Below are 20,875 nucleotides of genomic sequence, written 5' to 3'. Positions count from 1 at the left end.
CCCTACGGCAGGGGTCGGCAACCTTTACCACTGAAAGAGCCATTTGGACCCGTTTCCCACAGAAAACACTGGGAGCCACAAAACCCGTTTGACATTTAAAATGAAATAACACTGCATACGTTTTTTTTGCCTTTATGCTATGTATAAACAAACTATAATGTGTTGCATTTATGAAATCGATGAACTCCTGCAGAGAAAACGAAATTACATTTCTGCATGCAACAAAAACATTTTGAACTCCGAAAAAAAGACGTTGGGTTGAAGGTTACTTTTAAGTAAAATACTCAATGTCTATTTGAGTCCTTCTTGTATTTATGAAAAATGCCGAACTTAAATTGTCTGCCAGCAGCAAACCAAAAATAACGTCAGCCAGCTGTCAACCTGAAAAATAAAAGGATTATTTCACTGAACAATGAAAAAATATGAATATACTTAAAATAATAGGCAATTAAAATATTTATCATATTTGGTTAATGGGATTTCTGCTCCTGGACCTCAGCGCACAGCGTCTGCACATCAGGGCTGTATAACATCACCTTCATCTTTACACAGGATCGCAAGCTGTCATCTGTGAGGCGTGCGTGATGTTTGTTTTTAATAAAGTTCATGTTGGAGAACACCTGCTCACATACATATGTGGATCCAAAGATCAACAGGACTCCAAGCGCATACTTTTTAATGTTTACATAAATGTCGGGGATAGCATTCCATGTTTCGTACACAAGTTTGTCCAGTTTGGGGAGGTTTTCAATATCACTCCATTTGTGATTCTGAGCAAGAACGGCTTTTTGATGGGCAACATCTTCAAGGTCTGCTGTCAAGCGTCTAAACTTGGACACCCATATGTCTTGGTCGGCTATGTAGGCCAGTTCCATCTCAAGATCACACCTGCCAATGCAGTCGTATTCAGTAGGGATGGATCGATGCTTAGAGGAGTGACCGGGAAGGATAATGTGTTTTTTCCCCCTCTGAACTCACAGAAGCGTTTCCCAAACGATGTTTGCATTGTGATGATTGCAGAATATAAATACTCCGAATTTATCATGTCGTGAGCTTGTTTGAACTCTCTCAAATCGGGGAAGTGAGACAATGTGCCTTTCTGTAAATCTCTGGCAAGCACTGTCAACTTGCGCTCGAATGCCAAAACATCCTCCAACATGTGTAGGGCTGTGCGTCCTTTCCCCTGAAGAGCTGTGTTCAGCGTGTTCAGGTGCGCTGTCATGTCTACCATGAAATATAGCTTTACCAGCCACTCTGGCTGTTCCAGCTCAGGAAAGGTGAGCCCTTTGCTGCCCAAGAAAGTTTTCACTTCTTCCAGACACGCGACAAAGCGTTTCAGCACCTTCCCTCTTGACAGCCACCGGACTTTGTTGGGCAGCAGGAGATCAGAATATGCGCTTTCCAGCTCGACCAGTAACAAACGGAATTGACAGTGATTTAAACTTTTTGCCATTATTTTATTGACAATCTGAATGACAACATCCATTGCTTCTGTGCATTCCGGAGGAAATGTTTGAGCGCACAGTGCCTCTTGGTGCAAGATGCAGTGAAAAGTCAGCAGCTTTCTGTCCAGCGACTTCTGCAGTAAAGCCACAAATCCCTTATGCGCTCCTGTCATACTTGATGCCCCATCAGTAGCTACTGACACCAGGTGGGTGGTCTTTATTCCTTTGGCTCTTAAACAATTCAAGACAGCCTCACAGATGTCCTCCCCCTGTGTTTGGCCTTTTAGAGGTATCAACTCAATCATTTCTTCCTGTGGCCCGGCAGAGTTTACATACTGGCAGAACAGCGCTATTTGTTCAATATCACCTTTGTCTTTAGAATCGTCACAGGCAATCGAGTAGGCCACAGCTGAACTGATGTCTTTAACTTGCTGTCTTGTGATGTCTTCTGCCATTTTTATGGTTCTGTCTTTGACAGTCTTTGCAGAGAGGGGCATATCCCCGATTTTCTGCACAATTTCACTCTTGTTTTTAAAGTCCGTGAATAGATGTTCTGAAATCTTAATGAAAGATTCTTTTATATATTCACCATCTGTAAACTGCTTCCCGTGCCTGACTATTTCCTGAGCGGCAACAAAACTAGCATATGTAGTTGATTTTCCAGACTTCATCCACTTCTTGAAATGATTTTTGCTCAGATCAATCTTCCGCATCAGTTCCGAAACAGCTTTTTTTCTCTCATCTCCATCCAGATATTTTTGAGCAAAGGCTGCGTGTTTATTCTGGAAATGTCTTGCGACTTTTGACTTTTTGTTGTTTGCTAGTTTCTCATTGCATATTAAGCATACCGGTAAACCAGTCTCGTCAGCAGTGAAAGCAAATGAATCTGCCCACGTATCATTAAATGTTCCGTTTTCTTCAGTCACTTTTCTTTTTTTAGAATTCTCCATAGTTGGCCTACCTTGGATCGAAAAATTAAAGAAATCGCGCACTGGCGGGTGTCAAGCATTGGCAGTGATGTATATTAATAGCGACAAAAAACATGCTTTATTTAGATTGTACAAGATCACCATAATCTTCAAATTTAGAATTACATTTCAAAAACTAACAAACTAACATAAAATATATTTTAATTAAATACTCATCATTTATTTTCCAAAGACACAGGGAGCTGCAGCACAGAGATGAGAGTTGCATGCAGCTCCGGAGCCACAGGTTGCCGACCCCTGCCCTACAGTAATGCAGAAACGCAGCTTGTAGTGAGTGCATGTGACAAGACCAGGTGATTGACAGTAAGGAATTAAACTTTAGACAACAGGGAGGTGCAATCAATTAAGGAAGTTTAACTGAGCATGAGGCAAAGCATGTGGAAATGCATTACAATGCTTCCCTTTAAAAGGTAACATGTTTTTGTGAAGGTGTCAAGGAATATCAAGGGTAAGATAAAGAGAAAACAGAAGGATATAGCAGCTTGAGAACTATAGATTAGGGTGGAGTTGGGGGAGTCAAAAATTTAAAAAGGGCAGGATGGCACACAAAAAGGCAATTAGGAAGGCAAAGAGGAGTCATACAATGTCAATGACGGACAAGGTTGAAGGACACCTGAAGTTTAATATATACATAAGGACAAAAGAATAATCTGGGAAAGGGTAGAGCATATTAATGGCAACAAGACTGATTTATATGTGGAATCAAATGATATAATATGTGCAGTTCTGGTTGCCCTATTACTGTAAGAATGTGGAAGCTTTGCAAAGGGGGCAGAAGAGGTTTACCAAGATGCTGCCTAGATTAGTAGATATGTGCTCTTAGGAGAGGTTGGACAAACAGGTTGTTTTCTATGGTGCATCAAATGTTGAGAGGATATGTTAATAAAATTATGAGAGGCATAGATAGGGCAGCTGGATAGGATGCAGTGGAGATTCAACAGGATGTTGTTTGGGATGGAGCTTTTCACTTTATGAGACTTTCCAGCATCTGCAGATTTCCTCGTGTTTGCTGGAAAGACTTGGTCTGTTTTCCCTGAAAAGGAACAGGGTCATGATTGAGATAAATATAATAATGCGGGATATATTGTAGGTAGGGTAGATTGCAGGAATATTTTCCCTGTATCAGAGGTAATATAAACTAAAGATAAGGGGAAGAAATTCAGACAGGATCTAAGGGCCAGAATGACCACTAATTAGATATTGTGTATACATTAAAAGAAAGATGCAATTGTTCTAGAGAATGTTTAGAGAAGATTTATAAGGATATTATCAAGACTGAAAAACTGCAGTTATGAAAAAAGTTTGGACAGGCTTGGTCTAATTTCATTTGTACAGAGGAGGCCTAACAGGAGTACATAAAATTCTAGGATGCACAGATTTGCAGGCAGATTAGGGAAAAATTAGTAGAGTTGTTAAAGTGAGTGACTTTAACTTCCCCAATATAGACTGGGGTCTCCTTAGTACAAGAGGGTTAGATTGTGTAGAATTTGTTAGGTACATCCAAGATTTTCTTAAATCCATATGTGGGTTGCATTGAGAAAATGAACCTCGCCAGGTTGCTGAACTTTCAGTGTGAGAAATTTAGAAAGCAATGATTACAACTCCTTAGTTTTAAGGAAACTATGAACAAGGAAATGTATGGACCTTGGGGGCAGGCAAATTAAGAGTCTAATTATTATGCAGGAGATAGGAAGAGTTAATTGGAATGGTACTTTTTGCACACATATGACACAGGAAGGGTATTTAAAGACCAAATGCAGAGAGTACAGTTACGTTAGAGTAAGACAGAAGAGCGAGAATCGTAAAATTAGGGAACGTTGGATGACAAGCAAGGTTGTGAATTTAGTCAAAAAGAATAAGGAAGCATATGGAAGATTCAGGAAACTAAAATAAACAGCCCCTTGAGGAAGATAGGTGGTGGGATCCGTCGGTCTCGAGAGACCATGGAAATCTCATGGATCCTGCCATGAGTTTCCAGGGTGCAGGCCTGGGCAGGATTGTATGGGAAACCGGCAGTTGCCCAAGCTGCAGGCCTTCCCCTCTCCATGCCACCGATGTTGTCCAAGGGATGGGCACTAGGACCCATGCAGCTTGGCACTGGTGATGTCGCAGAACAATGTGTTGTTAAGTGCCTTGCTCAAGGACACAAACACGCTGCCTCAGCTGAGGCTCGAACCAGTAACCTTCAGGTTACTAGTCTGATGCCCTGCCCACTAGGCCACATTGAGGAATATAAAGGACCCATAAAAGAGCTAATAAGGAGGGTCAGGGGCCCATGGCAAGTAGGATTAAAGAGAATCTCAAGGCAATACAAACATATATCAAGTAGGGAGAGAGTTGGATCACCGAAGGATAGAGAATGTGCTTGGAGGAGGAAGAGGAGGATTTGAATGAGGACCTAAATGAGTATGTTACATTGTTATTCATCAAGGAAAAAGACAGGATAGAAAAATCAGTGTAGGGCATGTTAATATACTATGGCATTTTGAGATGAAAGAAGAGGTAGCATTGAGTCTCTTGAAAAATATTAAGGTGGTTGAATCCCCAGGATCTGATAGGACATACCTCAGTTTATTGAAAGGCAAGAGATGAGATTGCTGAGGTCTTGAGCAAGATGTCAGTGTACTCTTTAGACACATGCAAGATCCTAAGGACTGGCAAGCAACTAATGTTGTTCCATTAATCAAGAAAGGAATAGGAACAATAGGCCATGTAAGTCCTACATTAATAGTAGGGAAACTAATGACAATTCTTAGGGATAGGATTCATGAGCATTTTGAGAAGCATAGTATAATTTCAGAGAGCATGGCTTTGTGTGAGGCAGGTCAAATTACTTTGCTTTCATCAATCAAAGGTGATTGATGAAACTACAGCAGTGGTTGCAGCCCACTTCAAATTTTTGTAAGGCATTTGACAAGGTTGCACATAGTTGGCTATTCCAAAAGATGCATGGGATCCATGGTAATTTGGCTAACCGCATTAAGAATTATCTTGCCCACAGAAGACAGAAGTCAATAGGTCTTAATCTGATTGGAAGTCCGTAACTAGTGGTGTTCAGCAGAAACCACAATCAACACGGATCAGAAATGACATTTCCTTTTCACTGACAATCAATACTGATGTACCTCAAGGATGTGCGCTCATCCCTCTACTCTACTCTCTCTACACCCACAACTGCAGAGCTCAAATGCCATCTATAAATTTGCCAAAGACATACTATTGTTGGCAGAATTTCAGATGGTGATGAAGAGGTGTAGATAGGCAAGGTAGAATAATTGCACTCAACTTCAGGAAGATCAAGAAATTGATTGTGGACTTCAGGATGGAGAAGTCAAGGGAACACACTCCAGTCCTCATTGAAGAATGAAGTCCTCAATGAGAATTGTGAGTAAACAGTTTCAATTTCCTGGGTGTCAACATCTCTGAAGATCTACCCTGGGCCCAACATATTAATGCAATTACAAAGAAGGCACAACAGCAGCTATATATTATTAGGAGTTTGAGTTTGTTTTTGATATTTATTGCTTATTTATTATTATTATTATTTCTTTCTCTTTGTATTTGTACTGTTTGTTGTCTTTGGGACACTGGTTGAATGCCAAGTTGGTAGGTCTTTCATTAATTCTGTTATGGTCATTATTAAGACCATAAGACCCTAACATATAGGAGCAGAACTAGGCCATTTTGCCATTGAGTCTGCTGTGCCATTTCATCATAGATGATCCATTTTCCCCTCAGCCCCAATCTCCTACTTTTGCCACATATCCCCCTAAAACACAAAGTAATGAAGAATATATCAACATCCACATTAAATATACCTAATGAGTTAGCCTCCACAGACACCTGTGGCAACAAATTCCACAGATTCACTACAAATTGGCTAAAGAAACTCCTCCTCAAAGAAATGCCTGACAAAAACATCAACGGTGCTTCTATAGATGCGTTCCACCAGCATTTTGTATGTGTTGCTTGAATTTCCAGCATCTGTAGATTTGTTTACAACTTCACTCTGGTAACCTCTGCGATGACATTGATGCCAAGCTGTATCGGTGCTTGCCATTCCCTTGGGCTACATCAGTGACGTGGAGAGGCTGAACCTGCTGCCTACGCAGCAGCCAGTTCTTCAAATCTTCCCACCCAAGCTTGAGCCCTGGAGAGGATATATGAACCCCTGGGATCAATGGCTGCCTACTACTATGTACTGCTGCCAGAAAACAATAAATTTTATGACATATAAAATTTATATTATAAAGAAGAAAGGAGAAGAAAGGATAATAAATTTGAATGCATTGTTAGGGATGAAAAGAGAGGAGGGGGTGGAGAGTATCTTAAATGTATCTATTTTAATGCTAGGAGCATTGTAAGAAAGGTGGATGAGCTTAAAGCGCGGATTGATACCTGGAATTATGATGTTGTAGCTATTAGTGAAACATGGTTGCAGGAAGGGTGTGATTGGCAACTAAATATTCCTGGATTTAGTTGCTTCAGGTGTGATAGAGTAGGAGGGGCCAGAGGAGGAGATGTTGCATTGCTTGTCCGAGAAAATCTTATGGCGGTGCTTTGGAAGGATAGATTAGAGAGCTCCTCTAGGGAGACTATTTGGGTGGAATTGAGGAATGGGAAGGGTGTAGTAACACGAATAGTAGTGTATTACAGGCCACCTAATGGGGAGCGTGAGTTGGAAGAGCAAATGTGTAAGGAGATAGCAGATATTTGTAGTAAACACAAGTTGGTGATTGTGGGAGATTTTAATTTTCCACACGTAGACTGGGAAGCTCATTCTGTAAAAGGGCTGGATGGTTTAGAGTTTGTGAAATGTATGCAGGATAGTTTTTTGCAACAATACATAGAAGTACCGACTAGAGATGGGGCAGTGTTGGATCTCCTGTTAGGGAATGCGATAGGTCAGCTGACAGATGTATATGTTGGGGAGCATTTCGGGTCCAGTGATCACAATAGCATTAGCTTCAATATAATTATGGAGAAGGACAGGACAGGACCTAGAGTTGAGATTTTTGATTGGAGAAAGGCTAACTTTGAGGAGATGTGAAGGGATTTAGAGAGAGTGGATTGGGTCAAGTTGTTTTATGGGAAGGATGTAATAGAGAAATGGAGGTCATTTAAGGGTGAAATTATGAGGGTACAGAATCTTTATGTTCCTGTTAGGTTGAAAGGAAAGGTTAAAGGTTTGAAAGCACCATGGTTTTCAAGGGATATTAGAAATTTGGTTCGGAAAAAGAGGGATGTCTACAATAGATATAGGCAGCATGGAGTAAAGGAATTGCTTGAGGAATATAAAGAATGTAAAAGGAATCTTAAGAAAGAGATTAGAAAAGCTAAAAGAAGATACGAGGTTGGTTTGGCAAATAAGGTGAAAGTAAATCCAAAAGGTTTCTACAGTTATATTAAAAGCAAGAGGATAGTGAGGGATAAAATTGGCCCCTCAGAGAATCAGAGTGGTCAGCTATGTGTGGAGCCGAGGGAGATGGGAGAGATTTTGAACGATTTCTTCTCTTCGGTATTCACTAAGGAGAAGGATATTGAATTGTGTAAGGTGTGGGAAACAAGTAAGGAAGTTATAGAACCTATGACAATTAAAGAGGTGGAAGTACTGGCGCTTTTAAGAAATTTAAAAGTGGATAAATCTCCAGGTCCTGACAGGATATTCCCCAGGACCTTGAGGGAAGTTTGTGTAGAAATAGCAGGAGCTCTGACGGAGATCTTTAAGATGTCATTAGAAACAGGGATTGTGCCGGAGGATTGGCGTATTGCTCATGTGGTTCCATTGTTTAAAAAGGGTTCTAGAAGTAAGCCTAGCAATTATAGACATGTCAGTTTGACATCAGTGGTGGGTAAATTAATGGAAAGTATTCTTAGAAATAGTATTAATAATTATCTGGATAGACAGGATCTGATTAGGAGTAGCCAGCATGGATTTGTGCGTGGAAGGTCATGTTTGACAAACATTACTGAATTTTTTGAAGAAGTTACGAGGAATGTTGATGAGGGTAAGGCAGTGGATGTAGTCTATATGGACTTCAGCAAAGCCTTTGACAAAGTTCCACATGGAAGGTTAGTTAAGAAGGTTCAGTTGTTAGGTATTAATGCTGGAGTAATAAAATGGATTCAACAGTGGCTAGATGGGAGATGCCAGAGAGTAGTGGTGGATAATTGTTTACCGGCATGGAGGCCGGTGACTAGCGGGGTGCCTCAGGGATCTGTTTCGGGCCCAATGTTGTTTGTAATATACATAAATGATCTGGATGATGGGGTGGTAAATTGGATTAGTAAGTATGCCGACGATACTAAGGTAGGAGGTGTTGTGGATAATGAGGTGGGTTTTCAAAGCTTGCAGGGAGATTTATGCCGGTTAGAAGAATGGGCTGAACGTTGGCAGATGGAGTTTAATGCTGAGAAGTGTGAAGTTCTATATTTTGGCAGGAATAATCCAAATAGAACATACAGGGTAAATGGTAGGGCATTGAGGAATGCAGAGGAACAGAGAGATCTAGGAATAACAGTGCATTGTTCCCTGAAGGTGGAGTCTCATGTAGATAGGGTGGTGAAGAAGGCTTTTGGAACGCTGGCCTTTATAATTCAAAGCATTGAGTACAGAAGTTGGAATGTAATGTTAAAATTGTACAAGGCATTGGTAAGGCCAAATTTGGAATACTGTGTACAGTTCTGGTCACCAAATTATAGGAAAGATATCAATAAATTAGAGAGAGTGCAGAGACGATTTACTAGGATGTTACCTGGGTTTCAGCACAAGTTACAGAGAAAGGTTGAACAAGTTAGGTCTCTATTCATTGGAGCGTAGAAGGTTGAAGGGGGATTTGATCGAGGTATTTAAAATTTTGAGAGGGATAGATAGAGTTGACGTGAATAGGCTGTTTCCATTGAGAGTAGGGGAGATTCAAATGAGAGGACATGATTTGAGAGTTAGGGGGCAGAAGTTTAAGGGAAACACGAGGGGTTATTTCTTTACTCAGAGAGTGATAGCTGTGTGGAATGAGCTTCCTGTAGAAGTAGTAGAGGCCAGTTCAGTTGTGTCATTTAAGGTAAAATTGGATAGGTATATGGACAGGAAAGGAGTGGAGGGTTATGGGCTGAGTGCGGGTAGGTGGGACTAGGTGAGATTAAGAGTTCGGCACGGACGAGGAGGGCCGAGATGGCCTGTTTCCATGCTGTGATTGTTATATGGTTATATGTCAGTGATACTAAACCAGATTCTGATTCTGAATCCAACCGTGAGGTTTTGCACTTTGGGAGATCATATGTAATGGGACAGTGCACTGATAATGGTATGTTCTTAACAGTATTAATATACAGAGGGATTTGGGGTCCATGTCTATAGTTTCTTGAAAGTGGCCGTACAAGTTGACAAGATGGTAAAGAAGATGTATAAAAGAAAAGGCATACTTACCTTTATTAGTTGAGGCATTGAGACCGAGAATCAGGAAGTCACATTGCAGTTTTTTTAAAAACACGTTTTAGGTTGCAACCAGAGCATTGCATTTAATTCTCGTCAGCTCATTAAAGGAAAGTTAGAACATAGAACCTATACCACCACCCATGGGCAAGTGTTCCACAGACCCACCACTCTGTGTGAAAACTACCTCTGACATCCCCTCTATACCTTCCCCCAATCACCTTAAAACTATGGCCCCTCATATTAACCATAAATACAATAATGTGATAAGTTTGGAGAGGGTGCAAATAGGTTTACCAGGATTTAGAGAGCATGTGCTTTAAGAGGCAGGACACACTTGAGTTGTATTCTCTGGAAAAGGAGGCCAAGTGTAAATCTGAGAGAAGCTTATAAAATTATGAGATATTTAGTATTTTTCCTAGGTTCAAATGTTCAATACTAGAGAGCATGTATTTAAGATGATGGGGTTGGGGTGGGTGAGTTCAAAGGAGATATGGAGGCAATTTTCTTTACACAGAGAGTAGTGGGTACATGGAAGGCACTGCCAGGGTAGTGGTGGATGCAGATACAAGAAATGCATTTAAGAGTCTCTGGTTAGTCAGACACATGAATATGCAGGGATCTGTACTATGTGCAGGTCGAAGGGGTTAGTTTATTTAGGAGCCATTAGCTAAATTAGTTGGCACAACATTGTTGACCAAAGGGACTGAGCCTGTGCTGTACTGTTCAATGTACTAAACAGGAAATCCCTCCTCCTTCAGAAGAAAAGACATGGGTTTAAAGTAATAGAATGAATTGGAAAAAAAAAGGAAATTGTTTCAACTCCAAGGACAGCAAGGTTCTGGAAGTCGCCTCCTGAAAGGTTGTGGAAGGCAGAACCCCTATCCCATTTAAGCAGTACCTGGATGTTTAGCTGAGGAACTGTAACCTGTAGAACTACGCCATTGGATGGTGGGTTTAGATGAAGCAATGTTTTAATGCCCTTGCATACTCTTCCTCAAGAGTACCATCATAGGAACTCTTTCACCAGCATTAAGACAGACTGGGGTTTTGTTTAATACCTCAGCTGCATCTAACAATGCAGCATTATCTCAAAATGGTCAGAAGTCACAATGGTTATGAAGCAAAATTCAAAGATGCTGGATTAGGAGAACTCCCAGTCAGTCCTGGGTCCTGTTGTTTGTCATTTATATTAATAATTCAGATAAAAATGATTATTGTTCACAGAGAACAACAAAATTAGTGGTGCAGTGGACAGGGAAAAATTTTGGCCTAGGTTACAATGAGTACATGGATGGAATGTGCTGCCTGGAGTGGTAGTGGAGTCAAATACACTAGAGGTGTTCAAGAGATCCTTACATGGGTACATAAATCTGCAGAAATGTCAACATTGTGGAGGCAGAAGGGATTAGTTTAGTTGGACAATTGATTACTAACTTAGTTCAGCACAACATTGTGGGCCGAAGGGCCTGTACTATCTATGTTTTAAACCAGGGAATTTGGCAGAGAAATAACAGTGCAAGGTGATGCATTTTTTGGAAGTTAAACAGAGAGAGGGCATTTACAGTAATAGTGAGACACTATGGACTGTTGATGAATAGGGAGATCTTGGGGTCCAAGTCCATAGTTCCTGAAAATGGTTACAGAGATAACCAGAGTGAAGAAGGAAAATGGCATTATTGTCTTTATAGGGCAAGGCAAAGAATTCAGATATTATGTCACAACCTCACAAAAATGTTGGTTAGATTGCACTTTAAGTATTGTGTGCAGTTCTGCTCAAAACACTATAGGAAGAGTGCGATTGTGCTCAACAGCATGCAGAGGAGTTTCACCAGGATGTTGCCTGGATTGGAGGACTTCAGTTATGGGGAGAAGTAGATAGCCTGGGTTTGTTTGCCCTGCAATGGAAACTGAGGGGATGAACCAATGGACTTATATAAAATTATAATACACAGAGAGGGTAAATCATCAGCATCTTGCTTCCTCATGATTAGTGGTGTCAAAACAAGAGGGGAGAAGTTTAAAGTGAGAGGAATGAGTTTTCAAGGTGATTAGAAAGTTAAGTTTTTTTTATTTACATAGAGGGTTGATATTTTGAACTTAACTGTCAGAGGAGGTGCTAGAGCCAGATCCAATCAGTACATTTCAGAGTAATTTAGACAGGCACTTAAAGAACCAAGTCTTACATGAATATAGTCATAACGTGGGCCAATGGGATTAGGATAGATGGGCAAAAAGGGTTGGCATGAACATTGTGAGCCAAAGGGTCTGTTTCCATACTATAGAACTCATAACTCTAATTTTGTCAGTTTACTGATTTACGAATGGAAATGTCAACCTGTGTAGCAATGTTATCGACAATAAATTAAAAGTATGAAGCAGATATTCCAAAGTCAAGTGCCTCTTTCAGCTACTGGAAACTATCATGCTCACCTTGTAATCTCACAACTATAGGGATCTTCAAATCCAAGTCTTCCACCGCTAGAATGATACCTTTAGCAATTATATCACAGCGCATGATGCCACCAAATATGTTTACCAGAATAGCGACTACCTAAAGAAAGGGACCTTTATAAAGTAACAATGCAATCACCCAAGTAAAGTAATTTAAAAGTACTGTATTTCCTTGTTCATTGGCTATGATCCTTTTTATACACCATGTTTTAACAACATATACAGAGAATATATTTCTAAGTTGCATCTCAGCATTATATTTTTCCTGCTGAATATCATGTCTGGAAAATGGATGTCTGTTGTCCAAGAGTACAAAAATTGTAATGCGAATGTAATGTAAAATTATCCCTATTAGCTCAGCCTGCAAGAAAAGACATCAGTAGAGAGGTGATTGGGTCAATTTACTGAATTGCAAGTTGCAACTATTATTCACTACACTTAGTATCCCTGTTAATAAAGTAATCTAATATTCCATGATATCTAAACATTTCTAGCTTTAATTAGCAAACTGTTCTGTACAAGAACTTGGAGTTAATCATCCAAGATTGCATTCTTTTTGAGGAACTGGGAGGTATTAAATTTACCTTTCCACATCTGACAGAAACACTGCCATTGTGAATCAGCTACCTGTTGGCAAATTCCATTTCTACTAAAATTAATGAACAATCCACATGCAGAGGAAGTAGAAACATTATCTCCATTGTATTATAATCAATCATGCTCTTGGCCAGAACAAATAGTTCACATGGCTGTGTTCCAGGAAGTACTGTTTGAGTAACAGAAAATACCCTTCCTGTGCTGGATTTAACATTCCACATGAATATTCACCAACACTACTTCCTGTAAGCAAGTTCTTTGGCCGTTGATGTTGTGCCAAACTTTCTACCTACTGTTCTTTGACATATTTATCTAGCTTCCCCTTCATATGCACAAACATAAAACATAACTTTCAAATATATGAACATTGTATTTCCCACTCTTTGTTTTAGCCACTTCCACATTCTAGTTCTAAGTTCAAAGTAAATTTATTATGAAAGTACATAGATATCACCATATACTACACTGAGATTCATTTTCTTGTCGGCATTCATAGTAAGTACAAAGAAACACAGAATCAGTGAAAAACCAATGTGTAAGATTCAATAAACTGTACAAATACAAAAAAGAAACAATAAATAAGTAAAAACTAGTGAAAACTTGAGTTGTAGAGTCCTTAAAAGTGAGTTCATAAGTTGTAGAATTAGTTCAGTGCTAGGTTGAGTAAAGTTACCTCCCCTAGTACAACAGCCTAATGACTGAGGGGTAACTGATAACTGTTGCTGAACCTCGTGGTATGAGTCCTGAGGTTCCCGTACCTTCTTCCTGATGGCAGCAGCAAGAAGTGAGCATAGCCTGGATGGAGAGAGTTCTTGATGATGGATGCTGCTTTCCTGCTACAAAGCTTCTTGTAAATGTGCTCAATGATGGGGAGGGCTTTACCTGTGATGGACTGGGCTATATCCACTACTCCTTGTAAGTTCTTCTGTTTAAGGGCATTTATGCTGTCATACCAGGCCATGATGCAACCAGTCAGAATACTCTCCCCAAAGTCTCTGGAGAACTGTCAAAGTTATAGATGAAATGCTGAATCTGCACAAACTTCTAAGGAAGTAGAGGCGCTGTTATGCCTTCTTTGTAATGGCACTTAAATGCCACTTGCAGGACAGGCCCTCTGAAATGTTAACACCGAGGAATTTGTGCTTGATGACCTCCTCCTCCCCCTGATCCCCTAATGAGAACTAGTTCATGGACATCCACTTTCCTCCACCTATAGTCAATAATCAGCTATATGGTTTTACTGAGGTTGTGTCACTATTCAGCCAAATTCTCTATCTCCCTCCTATATGCTGGTTCGGCCTTTGATTTGTCCCATGCAGTGGTGTCATCAGCAAACTTAAATATGGCAATGAAGCTGTTCTTCACCTCCCAATCATAAGTATAAAGCAAGCAGAGTAGGGGACTAAGCTCACAGCCATGTGGTGCACTTCTGCTGACGGTGATTGTTAATGGGATTATGTTACCAATCCAAACTGACTTTGATCTACAAGTGAGAAAATCGAGAATCCAAGCAACACACACAAAATGCTGGAGGAACTCAGCAAGTCAGGCAGCATTTATGGAAAAGAGTACAGTTGACATTTTGGGCCCAGACCCTTCATCAGGTTGGAGAAAAGAAAGATTAAGAGTCAAAGAAACTCAAGGTGATTGGTGAAACTGGGTGGGCGGGGGGGTTGGAGAAGAGAGGAGTGAAGTAAAATGCTGGGAAACTGATAGGAAGAGATACAGGGCTAGAGAAGGGGGAATCTGATAGGTCAGAAGGACATGGAAGAAAGAAAAGGGGGAGGAGCACCAGACGAAGGTGATGGGCAGGTAAGGAAATAAGATGAAAGAAGGAAATGGGAATGGGAATGGGGAATAGGGAAGGTGGGGGTGGGCAATACCAGAAGTTTGACAAATCGATGTTCACACCATAAGGTAGGAGGCTACCCAGATGGAATATAATGTATTGCACCACCAACCCGAGTGTGACCTCATTGCAAGAGTAGAGGAGACCATGGACTAACATGTTGGAATGGGAACAGGAAGTGGAATTAAAATGGGTGGCCACTGGGGGATCCCATTTTTTCTAAAGGACAGAACATAGGTGCTCAGTGAAGCAGTCTCCCAATCTACATCAGGCCTCACTGATATACAGGAGGTCATACCAGGAGCACCGCATACAGTAGATGGTCCCAAAAGACTCACAGGTGAAGTGTCGCCTCACATGGAAGGACTGTTAGGAGCCCTGAATTATAGTGAGGGAGGAGGTGGAGGGGCAGGTGTATCACACGTTCTGTTCACAAGGGTAAGTGCCAGGAGGGGGATCAGTGAAGACAAATGGACAAGGTAGTTGCCTAGGAAGTGATCCCTGCGGTAAACAAGTGGGGGGAAGGGAAAGATGTGCTTGGTGGTGGAACACCGTTGGAGATGGTGAAAGTTACGGAAAACTTTGTGCTGGACGTGGAGTCTGCTGGAGTAGTAGGTGAGAACAAGAGAAATCATATCCCTGGTAGGGTGGCAGGAGCATGGAGTGAGGGCAGACGTGCGTGAAATGGAAGAAGAACAGTTGAGGGCAGTGTAAATGCTGGAGGAAAGGAAACCCTTTTCTTTGAAGAAGGATATCTCCTTAGTTCTGGAATGAAAAGCCTCATCCTGAGAGCAGATGTAGCAGAGGAATTGAGAAGAAGGGATGGCATTTTTACAAGTAACTGGGTGGGAAGAGGTATAGCCCAAGTAGCTGTGAGAGTCAATGCATTTATAATAGAGATCAGTAGATAATCTATTTCCAGAGACAGAGACAGAGAGATCGAGATTAGAAATGGACCAAGTAAATTTGAGGGCAGGGTGGAAGTTGGAGGCAAAGTTGATGAAGTCGACGACCTCAGCAGGGGTTCAGGAAGCAACATCTATTCAGTCATTAATGTAGCATAGGAAAAGTTGGGGAGTGATACCAGTCTAGGCATGGAACATAGATTGTTCCATGTAGCTGACAGCTGGGATCTCCTGCGAGTGCCCATGGCTACACCTTTTGTTTGAAAGAAGTGGGAGGAGTTGAAGGAGAAAGTATTGAGAGTGAGAACCAGTTTTGCCAGACAGAGGACAGTGGTGATGGGGATTGAACATCCATAGTAAAAATAAGGTGATCGGGACCAGGGAACTTGAAATAATTGAAAAAAATCAAGAGCATGTGAAGTGTCGTAGATGTAGATAGGAAGGGGCTGTATCAAGGGGGATAAAACTTAGTCAAGGTATGCAGATATAAGCTCACTGGGGCAGGAAAAAGCAGAAACAATGGGTCAACCAGTTGCACAAGGAGGTATTGAGGCCTAGGTCTCAGAGCTTATTGATTGTATGCAACTTCACTACCCAGATCATCCAGAGTTGAGGGAGGAGCCAGAGACATGGCAACTGCTGTTGACCTGTTGTGACGGTAAGCAAGCTGGATTGGATACAAGTTAGAAGGGAGCATGAGGAAGCCTTGTCAAGTAGGCTTAAAGAAAACCACAAAGTGCTCTATACCTATGTGAATTACAGGAGCACTTCATTATTTTTTACAAAACTGCAATCAGAATTAAATTAACAGGCTCAGCTCAGTGATGCAAGAAAAATACACCTCTATGTACCTACTTCCCTTAAAAATGCTACAGTCCTGCTTATGAAATGCACTTTAACAGATGCAGAAGAACTTGGATCCTTCCTTAATAGTTATCTTACACAGCTATCAGAACAAGAGCAAACAGCGTTGCATTTCAACACAAAAAGGAACTGAAAGATAAATGCATCTTTTCAATATGTGTAATTTTATGTATCAATTCTATCAAACTGATTAACAGTAGTAGCTGAGATTGACTGGTATTCAGGAGAAACACAGAAGCCCATTAACAATACAACTTAGAACCATAGAACACTACAGGCCCTTCAGCCCTCCATGATGTGCCGACCAATATAATCCTTAAAAAAAGTACTAAACCCACACTATCCCATAACCCTCCATTTTTCTTTCATCCATGTGCCTGTCCAAGAGGATCTTAAATTCCCCTAATGTTTTAGCCTCCACCACTATCCCTGGCAAGTCATTCCAGGCACTCACAACCGTCTGTGTAAAAAACTTACCCCTGCTGTCTCCCCTAAACTTCCCTCACTTAATTTTGTACATATGCCCTCTGGTGTTTGCTATTGGTGCCCTGTGAAACAGGTACTGACTATCCACCCTATCTATGCCTCTCATAATCTTGTAGAACTCTATCAAGTCCCCTCTCATTCTTCTACACTCAAGAGAAAAGTCCCAGCTCTGCTAACCTTGCTTCATATGACTTGTTTACCAGGAAACATCCTGGTAAATCTCCTCTGCACCCTCTCCATAGCTTCCACATCCTTCCTATAATGAGGTGACCAGAATTGAACACAAAACTCTAAGTGCGGTCTCACCAGAGATTTGTAGAGTTGCAACTTAATGGACTAATTTCTTCTGAGAAGTAATAAAATTGAGAAAAGGAACAGGATTTATAACATAAACAAAATATAAGCAGTCAGAAAGTTGTGTTTTCATTCAAAATGAACAATTATTTTCATGAAAAGGACATAATCTACAGAAAAATAGAAACAGATTAATTGGTGTCACATCAAGGAACACTTCCTCATGCGCAGACCTGCTTAAGCACATGATCACTGCTTGTACCATCACACAGCTCCTAAATGTCAGAAAATGTCCTTGTCAATCTCCATATATCCATTCAGGATACGAACAAAATATCAATCCAACCAAAGCAGTTGGAATCCTTTAATTTTTTTTGCATATCAGTATCAGATGTGGGAGGTCCTGGAGTCACCTACCATCCCGGACGTCTACATCTGCGCCAGGTGCGCCGAGCTGCAGCTCCTAAGGGGCCGTGTTAGGGAACTGGAGCTGCAGCTCGATGATCTTCGGCTGGTCAGGGAGAGTAAGGAGTTGATAGAGAGGAGCTACAGGCAGGTGGTCACACCAGGGTCACAGGAGGCAGGCAGGTGGTCACACCGGGGTCACAGGAGGCAGGCAGGTGGGTCACGGTTAGGAGGAGGAAGGGGAAGAGTCAGGTACTAGAGATTACCCCAGTGGCTGTACCCCTTGACAATAAGTACTCCTGTTTGAGTACTGTTGGGGAGGGGGAACAGCCTACCTGGGGGAAGCAACAGTGGCCATGCCTCCGGCACAGAGTCCGGCCCTATAGCTCAGAAGGGTAGGGAAAGGAAGAGGAAGGCAGTAGTAATAGGGGACTCGATAGTTAGGGGGTCAGATAGGCGTTTCTGTGGACGCGATCAGGAGACCCGGATGGTAGTTTGCCTCCCTGGTGCCAGGGTCCAGGATGTTTCTGCTCACGTCCAAGATATCCTGAAGTGGGAGGGTGAGGAGCTAGAGGTCGTGGTACATGTAGGTACCAATGACATAGGTAGGAAAAGGGAAGAGTTCCTGAAAGGACAATATAGGGAGTTAGAAAGGCAGTTGAGAAGAAGGACCGCAAAGGTAGCAATCTCGGGATTACTGTCTGTGGCATGTGACAGTGAGAGTAGGAATGAAATGAGGTGGAGAATAAATGCGTGGCTGAGAGATTAGAGCAGGGGGCAGGGATTCAAGTTTCTGGATCATTGGGACCTCTTTTGGGGCAGGTGTGACCTGTACAAAAGGACGGGTTACACTTGAATCTGAGGGGCACCAATAACCTGGCAGGTAGATTTAATAGAGCTTTAAGGGAGGGTTTAAACTAATTTGGCAGGGGGATGGGAACCAGAATGATGGAGCGGAGGAGAGAGAAAACAGAAATAGATCTAAGGTTATGAGCAGTAAGGATGTCAGGAAGGACAGGTAGGTGATGGAGCAAATTTGCAGCCATTGGGATGAGTTGCAGAGCAATAAATTTGCAGTGCAATCAATGCAAAACATACCAAATACTGGACTTAAGGTTTTATACTTAAATGCACGCAACATAAGGAATAAGGTGGATGATCTAGTTGTAGTTACAGATTGGCAGCTATGATATTGTGGCCATCACTGAGGCGTGGCTAAAGGATGCATGTCTCTGGGAGTTGAACGTCCAAAGATACACGGTGTATCAGAAGGATAGGTAGGTAGGTAGAGGGGGTGGCATGAGTGGCTTTAAAGGTAAGAAATGATATTAAATCATTAGAAAGAGTTGACATAGGATCGGAAGGTACAGAATCTTTATGGGTTGAGCCAAAAAATCGCAGGGGTAAAAGGACCCTGATGGCAGTTATGTACAGGCCTTCAAATACTGAAGCTGCAGTGATGTGGATTACATATTACAACAGGAAATAGAAAAGGATTGCCAGAAGGGCAGTGTTATGATAATTGTAGGGGATTTTAACATGCGAGTGGATTGGGAAAATCAGGTCGGCACTGGATCTCAAGAGAGAGAATTTGTAGAATGTCTACGAGATGGCTTTTTAGAACAGCTTATTGTTGAGCCCACTAGGGGATCGGCTGTTCTGGATGGGTATTGTGTAATGAACCAGAGGTAATTCGAGAGAGGGAAGTGAAGGAACCCTTAGGAGGCAGTGATCACAACATGATTGAGTTCACTGTGAAATTTGAGAAAGAGAGGCCAAAATCTGATGTGTCGATATTTCAGTGGAGTAGAGGAAATTACAGTGGCATGAGAGAGGAACTGGCCAAGGTTGACTGGAAAGGGACACTAGCGGAAAGTTCAGCAGAGCAGCAGTGGCTGGAGCTTATGCGAGAAGTAAGGAAGGTGCAGGTCAGATATATTCCAAAGAAAAAGAAATTTTCAAATGGAAAAAGGATGCAACCATGGCTGACAAGAGAAGTCAAAGTAAAAGCAGAGAGCATACAAGGAAGCAAAACTTAGTAGGAAGACAGATTTGGGAAGTTTTTAAAAGCTTACAAAAGGAAACTAAGAAGGTCATTAGGAGGGGAAAAGATGAACTATGAAAGGAAGCTAGCAAATAATATCAAAGAAGATACTAAAAGCTTTTTCAAGTATATAAAGAGTAAAAGACAGGTGAGAGTAGATGTAAGACTGATAGAAAATGATGCTGGAGAAACTGTAATGGGAGATAAAGAGATGGTGGAGGAACTGAACGAGTATTTTACATCAGTCTTCACTGAGGAAGACATCAGCAATATACTGGACATTCAAGGGTGTCAGGGAAGAGAAATATGCGCAGTCACAATTACAACAGAGAAAGTACTCAGGAAGCTGAATAGTCTAAGGGTAGATAAATCTCCTGGACCAAACACCCTCGTGTTCTGAAGGAAGTAGCAGCGGAGATTGCGGAGGCATTAGCAATGATCCTTCAAAAGTCGATAGAGTCTGGCCTGGTTCCAGAGGACTGGAAGATTGCAAATGTCAGTCCACTACTTAAGAAAGGGGCAAGGAAGCAAAAAGCAAATTATAGACCTGTTAGCTTGACATCGGTGGTTGGGAAGTTGTTGGTATCGATTGTCAAGGATGAGGTTACGGAGTACCTGGAGGCATATGACAAGATAGGCAGAACTCAGCAGTTTCCTTAAAGAAAAATCCTGCCTGACAAACCTAGTGCTATTTTTTGAGGAAATTACAAGTAGGCTAGACAAGGGAGATGTAGTGGATGTTGTGTATTTGGATTTTCGGAAGGCCTTTTGACCAGGTGCCGCACATGAGGCTGCTAAACAAGATAAGAGCCCATGGAATTACAGGAAAGTTACATACGTGGATAGAGCGTTGGTTGATTGGCAGGAAACAGAGAGTGGGAATAAAGGGATCCCATTCTGGTTGGCTGCTGGTTACCAGTGGTGTTCCGCAGGGGTCTGTGTTGGGGCCACTTCTTTTTACGTTGTATATCAACGATTTGGATTATGGAATAGATGGCTTTGTGGCTAAGTTTGCTGATGATACAAAGATAGGTGGAGGGGCCGGTAGTGCTGAGGAAACAGAGTCTGCAGAGAGACTTGGATAGATTGAGGGAATGGGCAAAGAAGTGGC

The 20,875-nt window shown here is 41.6% G+C and overlaps 1 protein-coding gene across 12 annotated transcripts in view; it reads right to left on the bottom strand.

Moving 5' to 3' along the window:
- Positions 1-20,875, bottom strand: part of LOC132393009 (succinate--CoA ligase [ADP-forming] subunit beta, mitochondrial-like) — a 173,559-nt gene that overhangs the window by 14,142 nt on the left and 138,542 nt on the right. For 2 of the 12 annotated variants that reach the window (XM_059967694.1, XR_009511720.1), the window contains one exon: positions 12,300-12,420. The exons of 8 other annotated variants lie outside the window; for them this stretch is intronic. In XM_059967694.1, the coding sequence (XP_059823677.1) occupies positions 12,300-12,420 (121 nt within the window). Of the gene's footprint in view, positions 1-12,299; positions 12,421-12,440; positions 12,682-20,875 lie in introns of those variants that run through there. 2 more of the 12 variants (XR_009511724.1, XR_009511721.1) reach the window with 2 other exon arrangements.

This window comes from Hypanus sabinus, chromosome 4 (genome assembly GCF_030144855.1).
Source record: "Hypanus sabinus isolate sHypSab1 chromosome 4, sHypSab1.hap1, whole genome shotgun sequence".
NCBI lineage: Eukaryota > Metazoa > Chordata > Chondrichthyes > Myliobatiformes > Dasyatidae > Hypanus > Hypanus sabinus.
This window is presented reverse-complemented; position numbering and strand designations above follow the sequence as displayed.